This window comes from Mastigoproctus giganteus, chromosome 4 (assembly GCF_048544385.1).
Source record: "Mastigoproctus giganteus isolate SK-2022 chromosome 4, ASM4854438v1, whole genome shotgun sequence".
NCBI classification, from domain to species: domain Eukaryota; kingdom Metazoa; phylum Arthropoda; class Arachnida; order Uropygi; family Thelyphonidae; genus Mastigoproctus; species Mastigoproctus giganteus.
The window spans coordinates 188992248-189007088 of record NC_143578.1 but is presented as its reverse complement, the minus strand read 5'-3'; the positions used below and the strand labels follow the sequence as shown (position 1 = coordinate 189007088).

The 14841-nt window shown below is 36.8% G+C and overlaps 1 protein-coding gene across 2 annotated transcripts in view; it reads right to left on the bottom strand.

The window, feature by feature from the left end:
- The window catches only part of LOC150087272 (F-box/WD repeat-containing protein 4), a 113488-nt gene that overhangs the window by 29444 nt on the left and 69203 nt on the right, over positions 1-14841 (bottom strand). For both annotated transcript variants that reach the window (XM_090371930.1, XM_090371931.1), the window contains exons 6-7: positions 12706-12771; positions 12457-12600 (exon numbers count right to left, since the gene is read on the bottom strand). In XM_090371930.1, coding sequence (XP_090228056.1) covers positions 12457-12600; positions 12706-12771 — 210 coding nt within the window. The remainder of the gene's footprint in view (positions 1-12456; positions 12601-12705; positions 12772-14841) is intronic.

Genomic DNA, 14841 nt, shown 5'->3' with positions numbered 1-14841 from the left:
GTGTGGAAGTTTGCATTTAGCCAGTGGGTAGTTGATTGGTGGAACAGACTTCCATCTTTTGTTGTGGAAGTTGATAGCCTAAATAAATTTAGGGCTGAGCTAGACAGGTATTTGTAACGAACAGAGGGGTGAATTGGGAGCAGGGTTTTTTTTTTTTTTTTTTGGCTGATGCTGCATAAGCTTGCTTTCTTGCATCGTATGCCTCTACTAATGCGCAACAGTATCAAAAGCTTTCCTAAAATCCAAGTATACGATATCAAAATTATTTTTTGCATCAGTTCCTTTGTGAACACATCATAGTATCCTACCAAATTGGTCAGACAAGACTTCCCCTTAACAATTCTATACTGGGTCTGAACTATAACTGAAGTCTTGGCTGGATGATCCTGCAGTGCTTCTTTAACCAGTGACTCCATTATTTTTCCCAGAACAGAAGTAAAAATGACAGGTCAACAATTATTTGTGTCACCCTTTGAATCCCTTTTGTTAAATGGTGATACTTTTGCACATCTCCAGTCCATGGGGACCTCCCCAGAATCTAAGGATGCTCTCATAATTATGGCCAAGGGTTTGCTTACTTCCTTTGCTGCCTCCTTTAAAATACCTGGATAGATCCCACCACCCCAGATGCCTTTTTTATGTTCAATTTCGACAATTTCTCCTCCACTTTGCTCTTAGTTATTACAAAATCATTTAGTTTCCTGCTAGTTTCATAAACTTATGGCCTCGTAATTATGGCCAAGGGTTTGCTTACTTCCTTTGCTGCCTCCTTTAAAATACCTGGATAGATCCCACCACCCCAGATGCCTTTTTTATGTTCAATTTCGACAATTTCTCCTCCACTTTGCTCTTAGTTATTACAAAATCATTTAGTTTCCTGCTAGTTTCATAAACTTATGGCCTCAACTTCCTTACAGACTTCCTCATGTGTGAATGCAGATGCAAAATATTCATTCAGTTTGTCAGCTACCTCAGCAGGTTCATCAACAATCGAACTGTCGATATCAATTGGACCAATCTGATTCATCCCCTTCCTCCTAGAGTTTACATAAGTAAAGAAGTCTTTTGTCCTTTGCCAAAGATTTCTCATAATCTGCCTTAGCTTGCCTAACCTCCTTTGTGACTTGTTTACAGACTATCTTATATCTGCCATAGTCTTCTGTGTCACCTGATAATTTATATGCATCTATGCATTTTTCTTCTCTGCTACAAGTCTCATTAGTTCATCTGCCATCCATTTAGGCCTAAACATTGAACAGTATTTTTTAGTTGGGACAAAAAGCCTAACTTTCATAATACAGTTGTTTTCAATTTCATCTAATCCAGATATTTTAGTAAATTTCATTTAGAATATACCATTTGTACCTCCCCATTATTAAACAAAACAGTCCTAATTTTGCAATGATAGTTAAAGTTATTCTGTCTAACTTTAGTCTGGTATTTAGAAATCTGTAAACTACAGTCAGTTACAAATAATCTGTCAGTAATGGTTTTGATAGTGGAATAACAATCAAATCAGTAGATTCCTTATTATCTAAAATTACAGTGCTGATTAAATTATTAATATTTAACAATCCTAATAATCTTAAGAAGCAACCCCCAAGGCTCATTGTTGCCAACTGAAGAAACTTAATCTTGCCAAGCTTTTAGCTTGTGATTAAAAAATGCCTTATGATACTGTTTTTTCTTAATCTTTATACATTTTGTATAATTCTTTATACATCTAGGCTTCATGATAGTCCCAACTTCTAAACCTCTGGTACCTCTTTCTCAGGTTAAATACCTCAGATCTTAGTGTAGTTAGTTCAGCTGACCACCAAGGTGCATTAAAAGGTTTTTCTTTTCTTCTACTCTTAGTACAACTTAAAGCATTATGTAAAAGTGACTGACATATTCAAATTTCGTTTAACCTCATAATTAAAACTGCTGTTGACTTATACTTCAAACTTACTCCAATTAATCTTCCTGTAATTAAATCTTAAACCATCATGAGTCATAATTTCAGTTAATTGTCCACCAGCCATATTAATAAGAAACAGAATAGATCTGTGGTCAGTATTTGTCAAATCGGTGACAACATACCAGTATCTTATCCTTCTACTTAGTTGGTGTGTAGCCAAAGTAAGATTAATATTCAAACTACCGTGTAGATTATCAAAAGTATACGGTCTGTTAAATAAGTTTAAGATATTTAAGTTATGGCATAAAATAAATTCTTCCAATTGTATACCCCTATTATTAACAGAATTACTATACTACAATCTAGATTTTGAATTAGCATCCATAGCAATAAGTATATTACTACCAGCCACAAATTGCATAATATTTTCAAGTAATTGTATAAAAGGCCCAATACTTACTACTGGAGGATAATAGACAGAAGCAACATAAAATGAAACTACTGCTGTATTAATATGTATACAAGTAACATATTCAGTACAAAGACTAGAAACAACAGTCACATTAAGCTTTTTGTTGAAAATAACAATAGCAGTTTTTGGCTTAACAGTCATAGTATGTATTACTTTAGAAGTCACTGGGAAACCAGTGATCCTGTATGAGTTAGAAAACACACCAACATAAGGTTCTTGAAGGCATAAAATGTCTAATTCCCTTTCTAACATTATCAACCTAGCTTCATCATTTACACACCTTGACTTCTGACCATTTAGCTGCACACATTTCAACACATCACCTTCACTTATATCACTTGCAGTATTAAAAAAGTGATTTATTCATCACAAGCATGCATACGAGCAACTTCCAATGTCCTAAGATACTCGGGCACTTTATGTCTCCAAATGAATTGACAGCCCCATCCCTTTCTTTTACATTTGATACATACAGCAGGTTGATCCTTATGCTGACATTCTATATACATGACAATAGATAGAGGAATGGCCATATCCTTTTAAAACATTTAGAGATAACAACGAACTTGCAAAACTTATGAGAGTTGTATCCAATAAATATCCTGTCATTATGAAATATGTACTTATTAGTCCTAGGGATCAATCCTATTAGCCAATTAGTTAGTCCTGGCTTAGAACTGGTATTAAATCTGAACGTTACTTAATGTCTTGAAAACTTGACTCTTTTATATCCCTTTCTTGTAGCTGTTCAAGACTTGCAATTCTATTTAAATCATCAACTGTCTCAGTTTCTATCAAAACCGCCTTATTTCGAACAATGCATTAATTCCGTAACTTGATATCCTTCAAGTTTTGATTTAAAGAATTTACTACAGCATTCTTGACTTCCTGATTGTTATTACACTATGATCCACTGTCTGCTCTAAGAATTAATGTATTATTAGGCTTAGTTTTAATAACACCAGATTTAATGTTATCAGGTTTCCCTCCCCACTCTCCTCAATTATATTCTTGTATTCTTCCGGAACCATAACAACCTGTATTCCAGCTGACCTAACTTTATCTGCATAAGTCATTTTCTGATCATGTATCCCAGCCATCACAGGTTGACCCCTAACAAGGTCACCAAACAGATTAGCCCTTACTGGAAGCATTAGGTACATTATGGCTTTGCTTCCCTTGCAGTGTAAAGCCTACAAACAAACTGGAAGCGCGTAATTTTTAGCCTTAAGTCGTTCATTGTCAATAAGTAATGCCATGGTTATTGTCTCCATATCAACCCACTTGTCTAAAACACAGTAAGAAGCTGACTTGATGACCTCATTTGTAGTGTAGTCTACTACAATTTTCTTCAATTTTGTTATTAATTTGTAAATGGTGTTAACATCACTGTACCTACAACGTTGCTCATGAATGTTAGTTACAATAATATCACTCTCCCTGACATTCGTTCCAGTACTACTTCTACTCACATCGCCAGTTTTTCTTCTGGCGATGTGAGTAGAATCTCTTCTATTTAAATGCCCTGGTCTATTACTTCACACTGTCTCCGTACAGCAATCAACTCATCACTAAAATCTGTCATACTACTTGTAACAGGAGGAGCAGGGTCCCCCTGTAGAAGCAATACTTGACTTAATGTTTATCCCTTCAGCAACTTACTGTCATCTGGAAGGGAGGTTATACTCTTAATTAAAAAGCATATTTAATCTAAGCCAGTGCATCAAGTTGATATGGATTGCCAATGCAATGTTGAGTCATTTAGGTGTAACATAAGCACTGGGAAAACAAAAATGACAGCAGGAGTGTGCTATGGGCCAAATGATTCTGACAAGTATAACAAACAACTGTACAACAGATACAGCAGGCCAATAAATCAGATTTGTCTTATAATAGAGAACTAACTTTCCACACATTGAATGGAACTTATGGGTTGGTCACTCACAAACTAGCAACACTTGTGGATTTACTAGATGACTGTTTTGTAAAGAAGCATGCTAGAGAGGAAACCAGAGTGAGTAATACTCCTGATCTGATTATCAGATCAAGCACGGGTTTAAGGAGCAGTCTTGTCTGACTAATCTGATTTGATGTTGTCACAAAGGAACTGGATGCAAAAAATAATTTTGATATCATATACAGTCGGTCCTCGTATAACACGTGTTTGCATTACACGAATTCGATCATACACGATTTATAAATAGGGGAACGTTATCTTATATAACACGAACCGAATTCGCTTATACACGATTCGCCTTTGTGTTTTTTCAAGAAATGGCAGTCGAACGCGGAATCACCCCACCTGAACGCAACACGATAGGAATGAAGATTCTGAAAATGTATTTATGTGTTTTTATATCAGTGAAGGGGAAACACATTTCACCATAATAACGTAAAAACCAACACAATTCCAGTTATCGATATAATAGCAAATGCAATTAGATCGAGTTTACTCCCAGTTTATAACAGATTCCACTAGCAGAAACGCAACTAGAAATTGTTTTTATTGTTTTATGGTAGTAACCCCCAGAAATGTGCTTTAGTAAAATGTGGGGTGTTAATAGTGTATCTCGGCCTTTACGGTGTTGTTTATTCAGTTGCTACACGCGCGCAGCTTTGTTTCTGTGTATCACACGTGCCTCCTCGTTTTGTAATTGTGGTTTAATCCCTAAAAATGAGTAAAATACTTAAAAGGTGTGAAAAGGAAGCGTTCTGGCTAAGACACTGCAGATTCAGAGAGAAAAAAAAAAGCAATATCGATAAACAGAGGCGGACTGGATCAAAAATTCTTAACCGGGAAAATTTATAGTGGCCTCATACTACGGTTTATGGCGAAAATCACACCGGCCTCCGGCCCACAGTGGTTTCCCCCGTAAGGCTTCTGTCCGCCTCTGTCGATAGAGAAAAAATATGAAATTGTGAAACGCTTTGAGCGAAATGAAAGGCCATGTGATATTGCACGTGCTATAGGCCTAAATCAGGCAACGCCGAGAATTACAAAGAATGCAGAGAAAATAAAAACAACTTTCATAGCAGGAACAACTCAAAGTGTAATTAATATCCATTAGATTAAGACACAAGAATTGGAAGAGATGGAACGGCTGTCATCTGTTTGGATAGAAAATCAAACAAAAAACAAGTTTGCTTACGATAGAAGCAAAAGCATTAGCAATATTTTATTACGACTTACGTATTATAATTTGTACTTACGTATTATAAAATACGTAAGTATTTTATTACGACTGTTTTATTTAATATAATAAATTTTTTACGAATAAAATACGTATTTTATTCGTAAAAAATACTTTTTTAGTATTAAAAAATACTAAAAATACTTTATTATAATATAATATTATTTTTATTACATATTTTAATCGTTATAAAATACGTAAGTATTTTATAACGATTAAAATTACCCGATTATTTATTGTGTTTGGTAATGTTTTGGTTCCAAATGTGTGTTCAATCTTGGGTGGTCGGCACCTAACCCCACTTTTCCCATAGGGCCTGTTGTTTATATTGCACGATTTTGCATTGCACGAGGATTTCTAGGAACGCAACTATCGTGCTATACGAGGACAGACTGTACTTGAATTTCAGGAAAGCTTTTGATACCGTTGCACATGGAAGACTACTGTACAAATTGGAGCAGTATGGTATTAAGGGTAAGTTGCTACAGTGAATAAAAGGATGGTTGAGTGGGAGAAGACAGAGTGGTTATCAATGGACACTGCTCTTTGTGGACTAATGTTATTAGTGGCGTTCCCCAGGGTTCGATGTTGGGCCCATTGTTGTTTTCGGTATTTATCAATGATACTGATGAAGGTATATCAGTTAATGTCTTAAGTTTTCAGATGATATGAAGGTTGGCAGAGTTGTTAATGACAGTAATGATAGTATGCTACTGCAACAGGATCTGCAAAAGTTCAGCAAATGGGCTGAGAGGTGGTGAAGTTTAACACTGACAAATGTAAAGTACTGCATATGGGTAGCAGTAACCCCAGAGTAACATATCAACTGGGTGGTACTATACTCAGGATAGTGGAGAATGAAAAAGACATGGGGGTAATTGTGCAGTCAGATATGATGATTTCTGAACAGTGCAGACAGGTGGCAAGAGTAGCATGGTGTCTTGTCAATGATATACAGGAATTCTGCTAGCAGGGATAAGGGAGTGATTGTCCCTTTGTATAAGGCAATGGTCAGGCTACACCTTGAGTACTGTATAGAGGTAAGGAGGCCTCATTTTAAGAAAGATGTGGAGCTGCTGGAAGGAGTACAAAGAAGGGCAATGAGATTGGTGAGTGGAACAAAGGGTTGCTGATACCAAGAAAGGCTTAAGTCCTGCAAATTGAAGCTTCTGAAGACCAGGCACCTGCCAGGCGATCTAATTGAGGTGTATAAAGCCGTGAATGGTTTGAGCAAGCTCAATGCTGATGGGATTCTTCCAACAAATTTCCATCTATTGTAGTGGAGTTTAACAACTTAAATAAGTTCAAGGCAGAACTAGACAAACTTTTGCAGTGAATGGATGGGTGAAATGGGATTTTTTTTTTTTTTTTTTTTGGCTGATGCTATATAAGCTTGCTTTCTTTCTTCATATGCCTCTGCTAATACTTTTTTTTTTTTTTTTTTGGTAGTTGTTGGCGCATCGGCTTCTGTGGCCATAGTGCACCTCCCAAGGTTTTTGTAGTACTTTGATCTAAGCCCGAGGCGGGATTCGAACCCGCGACCTTTGGGTTGCCAGGCAGGCACTTTACCCACCTGGCTAGCCCGGTCGGCTCTGCTAATACTAATGCTAAAAGTATAACAAACAACTGTACAACAGATAAAGCAGGCCAGTAAGTTAGATTTGTCTTATAATGGAGAGTTAACTCTCCACACATTGAATGGAACTTATAGATTGGTCACTCGCACACTAGCAAGACTCTTGTGGATTTACTAGATGACTATTTTCTACAGAAGCATGTTAGAGAGGCAACCAGAGTGAGTAATACTCTTGATTATCAGCAGTGATAATTCATGCATCAAGAATCTGCAGATGAAAGAACTAATAGGTGGCAGTGATCACAGCATATTGATGTGGGATTTACTTAAGGATGTAAGGTCAACCATCAAAGGTCAAGGGAACGTTTTGTTTTCTTAAGGTGACTACAGCAATATCAAGCAGTTTTTAAATTCCATGCAGTGGGACCAACAGGTGAAGTCATCAACAGCAAATTCTAAATGGGAAGTGTGCAGGGATGTTATTTTTGAAACTACTAGGCTTTTTATGCCAATTATGAGGTAGAGATTAAAGCATAAACCTAAATGGATGAATTGATTAGATGAACTGATGACACTCATGGCATCAAAGAAAAATGTGTGGATTGCATGTAAGTTATCAGGTGACACGGAAGCCTACAGTAAATATAAACTAGTCTGCAATAAAGTCATAAAGAAGGTTAGTCAAGCTAAGGCAAGTTATGAGAAGTCGTTGGCAAAGAAAAACAGGAGACTTCCTTACTTACGTTAACAGCGCCTCCGTAGCCGGGTGGGAAGGAGTGGCACTGCGTAGCACACGCTTCTTGATTAGACCAGGGTTTGAGCCCATGACCACCAAATACGGAGGATGCGGAAAGGTCAGGGATATGACCACCGCAGATCCTCGGAGCAATATGGCCTTAGTTGCTAATGCTCCTAAAAACCAAATAACAACAACAACTTATGTTAACACTAAAAGGATGGGGATGAGTCATATTGGTCCGCTTGATATCAATGGTTTAACTGTTGATGATCCCACTCAGGTTGCTGACAAACTGAATAGGTATTTTGCAACTAAATCCATACATGATGTTTCCTTTAGGTAAGGGAAAGCCAGAAGTTTATCAAATTTTAACAGGAATCTAAATGATTTTGTGATAACTGAGAGAAAGGTGGAAGCAAAATTGTTGGAGCTAAACATAAAAAAGGTACATGGGGTGGATGGGATCTATCAAATTATATTAAGAGAGAAGCAGCAAAGAAGGCAAGCAAACCCTTAGCCATGATTATTAGAGCACCTTCAGATTCAGGGGAAGTCCCTGTGGACTGGTCATGTGCAAATGCATCCCCATTTGACAAAGGAGGACCAAAGGTTAACACTAATAATAACAGACTTGCCAAGAAAAATAGTGGAATTGCTGGTTAAAGAAGTAATGCAGGACCACCTAGACAACAGTGCGATTAGGCTGCAGTTACAGGATGGTTTTGTCAAGGGACAATCTCGTCTGACTAATCTGATTAGATACTATGATGCAGTAACAAATGAACTGGAGAGAAAGAAAAAGAGAGAGAGAGAGAGAGAGATCAAAAAAACACTGCTTTTTTTGGACTAATATTATCAGTGCAGTCTCAGATGATTCCATGCTTGGCCCATTGTAGTTCTCTCTATTTACTGATAATGATACAAAAGTTAGCAGGGTTGTTAATGACAGTAATCAAGGTATGCTACTGAAACGAGATATAGAAAAATTAAGCAAATGGGCTCAGGAATGGAAACTGAAGTTGAACACTGACAAATGCAAGGTACTAACATATGGGTAGCAGTAATCCCAGATTAATGCACCACCTGCATAATACTACACTCAGGGTAGTGGAAAGTGAAAAGACCTGGGAGCAATTGTGACAGTCAGATATGGTCTCTGAGCAGTGCAAACAGGGGCCAGGACAGCTCATGGAGTTTTGTCAATGATATACAGAAATTTTGCTAGCAGGGATATGGAGGTGATTATCCCAGTGTACAAGCAAATGGTTATGCCACATCATGAGTACTGCACAGAGGTCTGAAGGCAGTACTCAATTTAGGAAGGATGCACATATGCTGGAATAGGTGCAGAGAGATTAGTAAGGGGTTCAAAATGCATTAACCCTTACCAATCTCGTTACTCTTATTTAGAAAGGCTTCAGTTCTGCAAATTGCATTATTTGGAGACTGCACCAATGTGATCTGATTGAGGTGTTTAAGGCTTTGAATGGATTAAGCAAGCTGAGTGCTGACAGTATTCTTTCTCTTGCTCAGAATACACGAGGGGAAATAAATTAAAATTAAGAAAGATGGTCGCAGAATAGATGTGTGGAAGTTTGCCTTCAGTCAGTGGATAATTGCTTGTTAGGACAAACTTCCAGCTGTTACTGTGGAAGTATATAGTTCAACTAAATTCAAGGATGTATGAATGGGAAGGTTTTTGATGTGAAAACATGTATGGCGGCACTGCAGTAAAATAGATTGGTAATGAAATTTTCTTGTAACAAAAATGAAGCAATTGATATCATCTAAATGGCACTAACAATGCTAACTCAGTCACTAATTAAATGAGGCCAACTCAGTCACTAACATTGATTTAGTAGAGTAAGCATGGGATAGTAATATTATGCAAGAATAAAATGCGGACTTTAATAAAATCTGCTTCTCAAGATTTTGATCAACATACTTTTAAGTAGCATAAGTAAATAAGTTTCGATCAAACAGGTCAAAACTTTAAACGGTTTTACAACAGTGATATGATTTTGCGATAATATTGTGCAAGAATAAAAGCAAAATATTATGAAAGAAAGTGAGTAGTAACATTATGTAAGAATAAAATGCAAGATTTTGCTCAACATCAACCGCCTAAGTAGTGTAAGTAAGTTTCGATCAAATGTTAACACTAATAATAACAGACTTGTTAGGTTAACTTTTGTTCCAGGAAAAATAGTGGAATCAAAAATTTAAATGGTTTTACTCTTGTGTGTACAGGGTACAAGTGTTTTTTTTTTCCAATGATGCTGTGTAAGCTTACATTATTTGTCACTACTAATACTAACACTGATTTCTCTTCAGAACAGTTAAAAATCCACACTTACAATAGTAGACCATTGATGCTGTTGACATAGTCTTAACCTTTTTTTTTTTCTTCTTTTCAACAGGCATTAACTTAAATACCATCAGTTGCAATTAAGCAATTCTTCCCTCTCTTTATGTATGTGGATATGTGAGCTTTATTTTGAGGTATTAAAATCAAATAGTGGAGGGTTTTTTTTTTTACTGATGCAGCCAAACTCTGCATGAAATAAACTAGTAAAACTTAATAAGAGGGCTTTTTTTTTTCTTTTTTTTTTGTTCATCTCCAAAACTTTGGTTTAGTGCACTTTTCTCAATGACAATGCAAGGTTCCAGTGAATACCTATATGTGGCACATACTTCCTGTATTTGAGAAGTAATGGTGGTTGCTGGTATTGCTATGATAAGTATGCATGCATGTATATTTAAAATGAATATAAGCAGTTATATTCATTTGAAATCCCCCCACCCCCCCCAAATGTATTGTTTAATATAAAAGCACAAAAAAATGTTAGCTTACTGGTATACAAATTTTTAGTGCTGATACTGCTGACTGATCCACCCACACGGCTATCAACAGAGTTCAGCACTCCAATATTATAAGGTTTTCAAGTAAATCCATGTAAGCTCCTACAGTTCACTGACTTAAAAACTATCAAATTATGCAAAGTCTATTTTAGTCTTCAGACTGTCTGCATGGCAACTGTTTGAGTGAGTTCTTGAAAATTAGTTAAAAGCAAACAAACATTAAAATTCCACTAAGCTAAAGGAAGAGCTCACACTCTCTTCCTTAACTCTTATTTAGAATAGTGTTTGGTATTTATAGTGTTTCTTGTAGAAATATTATAAACACCAATAACTAATCTTTGGATTACAGAGCATAGACAACCTCAGGGGGGATTAAGATGGGGTTTTTGGTTAATATGTTACTGCAAAGTCAGCTTAAGCTTATAGTACTGGTAAGTGTCTATAAAACATACTAGCTATTCAAAAAACATATGGCTAGGGTAAAAAAAAAAAACCAACATGAGAACTACAGCAAACTTACCAGACAAACTGGCTTGCCACTACTGCAGCTTTGCGCTGCATGCTCAGTAAACATGCTATTGATCTGGAACAGAAGTCGAGAACGATATACTGATTGACACGTAGCACCAATATTACACTTATTGGTGCATGTTGTTGTCCTTGGAATTTTTCCAGTGAAATAGTTACTTAGACTATATTGAACCTATGGGTGTAGTTAATGCTACTAGTGTTAACTTCTATGGAAGCAGCATTGGCGTGTGAACACAACAGATTATAACATCACACACACACACACACACACACACACACACACATACACACACACACACACAATCTTTCTTTCTTTGGTTAATCTTTAAACAGGATGCACACTCCAGTCTATTCGGCTAAACTGTGGTTTTTTTTAACAAACTAATATTCGACTCGTGAAAAAAAATGTTGGTTAATTTACACGGCTAATTCACGGTGGATTCAAGCAAAAAACGGTGTCTATAATCTTTAGTATGTGGTATCATATATGATCAGTCTTTTTTTTTTTTTTCTTGAATCTATCTGGAATCAGTGGTGTAAACTAACCTTACCTTTTTTCACTAGTCTATTAAAAAACCACAGTTTACTGGCACCACAGTTTAACCCAATGGACTGAATAGATGGGAGTGTGCACCCTGTTCTAAAGAACCCTTTCTTTTTGTATTATTTCCTAACCTAACCTTTAAAGTTAGGTAAGGAAACCTTTTTCTATTTCTTAGTCTAACCTTTAAGGTTACGTTAGGAAATAAAAGAAAAAGAAAGAAAGATTCCTTATAAATAAACGTATCATAACATTAATCAATCACTTAATACTATGATGTTATTGTCTGTTGTGTTTACACACCAATAAGTACATTATTTGTCATGCCTAAGTTTAAATCAATATATTGTTTTTTACTTCTGCTCCAGACAGATAGCACACAACGCCTGTTTACCGAGCATGCAGCGCAAAGCTGTGGTAGTGGCAAAACAGTTTGTCCAGTCAGTTTCCCATAGTTCTCATGTTGGCTTTCTTTACCTTAGCAATATATATATATTCATCCCGGGTTATACCACTATTGCTTCAAGAGCTCTTGACTAAAGTATGACTCCATAAAACTGAGAGAGAGAGAGAGAGAGATTCACAACATACAGCAATTACCAAAAGATTAACATATAGTTTAAATGTAACTATAATGTACATACCAATTTGATCCATGTCTTGTGTCCCACAATCTGACACAAGTATCATAACCACAAGACAAAACCTCAGAAGCAGTTTCTGGTAGCACATGCAGGACTCCAGCTCCATTTCTGTAGCCACTTCCAAAAGAACATATTTGGCTTCCTCTAAACAACATTAAATAAGTTCAATATTTATGAAATTTTCTATTAAGATTGCTGAATTTTAATTATAATACAGGAGACAAAAGAAATGAAAATATATATACTAACGTTTCCATGTCAAATAACTGAAGTGGTGGAATGTTGCTATATCCAGCTGATCCACACAGAACTGACCTACAAAGAAAATAAAATATTAAAAATGCACTTGCATAAGCATATAAACTGTAAATGAGAGAGTGAAAAATTCACCATATACAATAAGAATAATTTTCATCCATTCTCCTTGTCCATAAATGTTTCCCCTCTTCCATTTATATAGTTTCTACAGTTTTCTTTGGAATATGGTTGCTTTAGTACCTTCTTTGGCATAACTTCACCTCTGTTACCTATTTATTAGCCCTTTCATATGGCCTCCCTCCTGAAGAGAATGTACATATATATACACATTGTTTTTAAGCAAATTCAAATAACATTACAAAGTATATTAAACTTGTCCGGTAAGCTTTACCTATCTCTTCTTTATGTTTCTAAGTGATTGTAAACATAGTTTATAAGACTTCAGTTTATAAGACTACAGTTTCTTATTATACTCATTAGAGTCATTAGGCCTGTAGCACACTCCTACTCTCAATTTTGATCTCCCAATGCTTATATCACACCAAACTGACTCGACACTGCACTGTCCAGCAGTGTCGACTGGCTTCACTTCCTTTGATTTTATGTGTTTCTTAACTAATAGCATAACCCCTCCTCCCTTCCTATCCTGTCTGTAGATGTTGTACTCCCCAGAACAAAGATGTTGTTCTGCATTCCTTATATCTGTGTGACACCAAGTCTCTGATATCCCAACAATATCTGCCTTTGATGCTTTGAGCAATACCTCAAATTCATCAAATTTATTTACCAAACTCCTAGCATTGGTGTATACGCAAGTATACATGCACCTGTTTCGATTCTTAGCTACCCTAATACAACCCATGTGTTTACTTGTACTGCAATAACTCCCAGCAGTCTCTGAAATATCCTGCATCTTGTTTTTCAGGCTTCTGCTCATTCCAATAGAAGCAGTGCAAGAATCACTTTCTCCTCTGGCAGTAGCTACTGTTAATCTATTAGTCTTTGAATCCCCCAAGCTAGCAGTTTCCCGACCCACCTAACACTGCCTTAATAGCATCAGCAAATATTCTTGCACCCTTTCTATTTAAGTGTATCCCATCCCTGTAGAAGCAGTCTCTCCTGTTAACAAGTACAGTCCAGGCTGAAAAAAATTCTACCCCTTGAGCCTTGCACAATCTTTCCAGGGCCGAATTGATCGACAAGGTTCTCATCATATACTCCCTCCTATTGTGTCTGGGCAGAATTGCAGACACTTTCAAATTCAACTCTAATTCACGGCTTTTTTTCAACAGTGACCTGTACTTGTTAAGTAATTCTGCCGGTCTCCTACTCTTGATATCATTAGTGCCAACGTGTACAACTATATCACCTTTTGTGCCCTTAAAAGATGATATCCGCTCTACAACGGCATCAACCTTTGCCCCTGGCAGACATACCCTGGTCCTGTTCCACCTATCCTTTTTACAAAGCATGTTCCCCTGTTTCCCCTGACAATAGAATCACCAACAACTACTAGTTCCTGTGGGACCAGTGCATTCTGCCTTGGGGGTTGCCGCTGTATTGCGTGATGAACAAGTGTAATCTCTGGCGTTGATGTGGGCAGCTGAGAGCTTGATGGGCCCCTCAATTTAGTTTCTTTGAGGGCATCCACCCTGTCCTTCAAGCTCTCATATAGGCCCATAACAACGCTGAGTTGTTGCCTGATTTCTTTACACTCCTTGCATCGCGCACACACAGAGACATCCCCCATGGCAATATCATGTCCCGTACTTGACTGCTCCACAAACATCATGCAAGCAGTGCATTTTAAAAGGCTGTGATTCAGAGGGCAACTGCCCCCCTGAGTTCTCCTCTGAGCCACAGCACTCCCATTAGCTTGAGCCTTTTGCTTTGCTGCTCTTATCTAGTCATGATCTCGATTTAATTTCAATAGGAGGAATATCATCCACAGGCTATAAAAGTAAAGATATAAAGCACAAATTAATGCTTTATTACCTTGCCAATTAACAAACTTAAATGATACGTGGAAACAGAATATTTCACAAATTAGCAAAATAAATATAAATTTACGCTTACGTACATAGCTTAATTGCTATTGTAATATGTACATTCCAACTGATTTCTGTT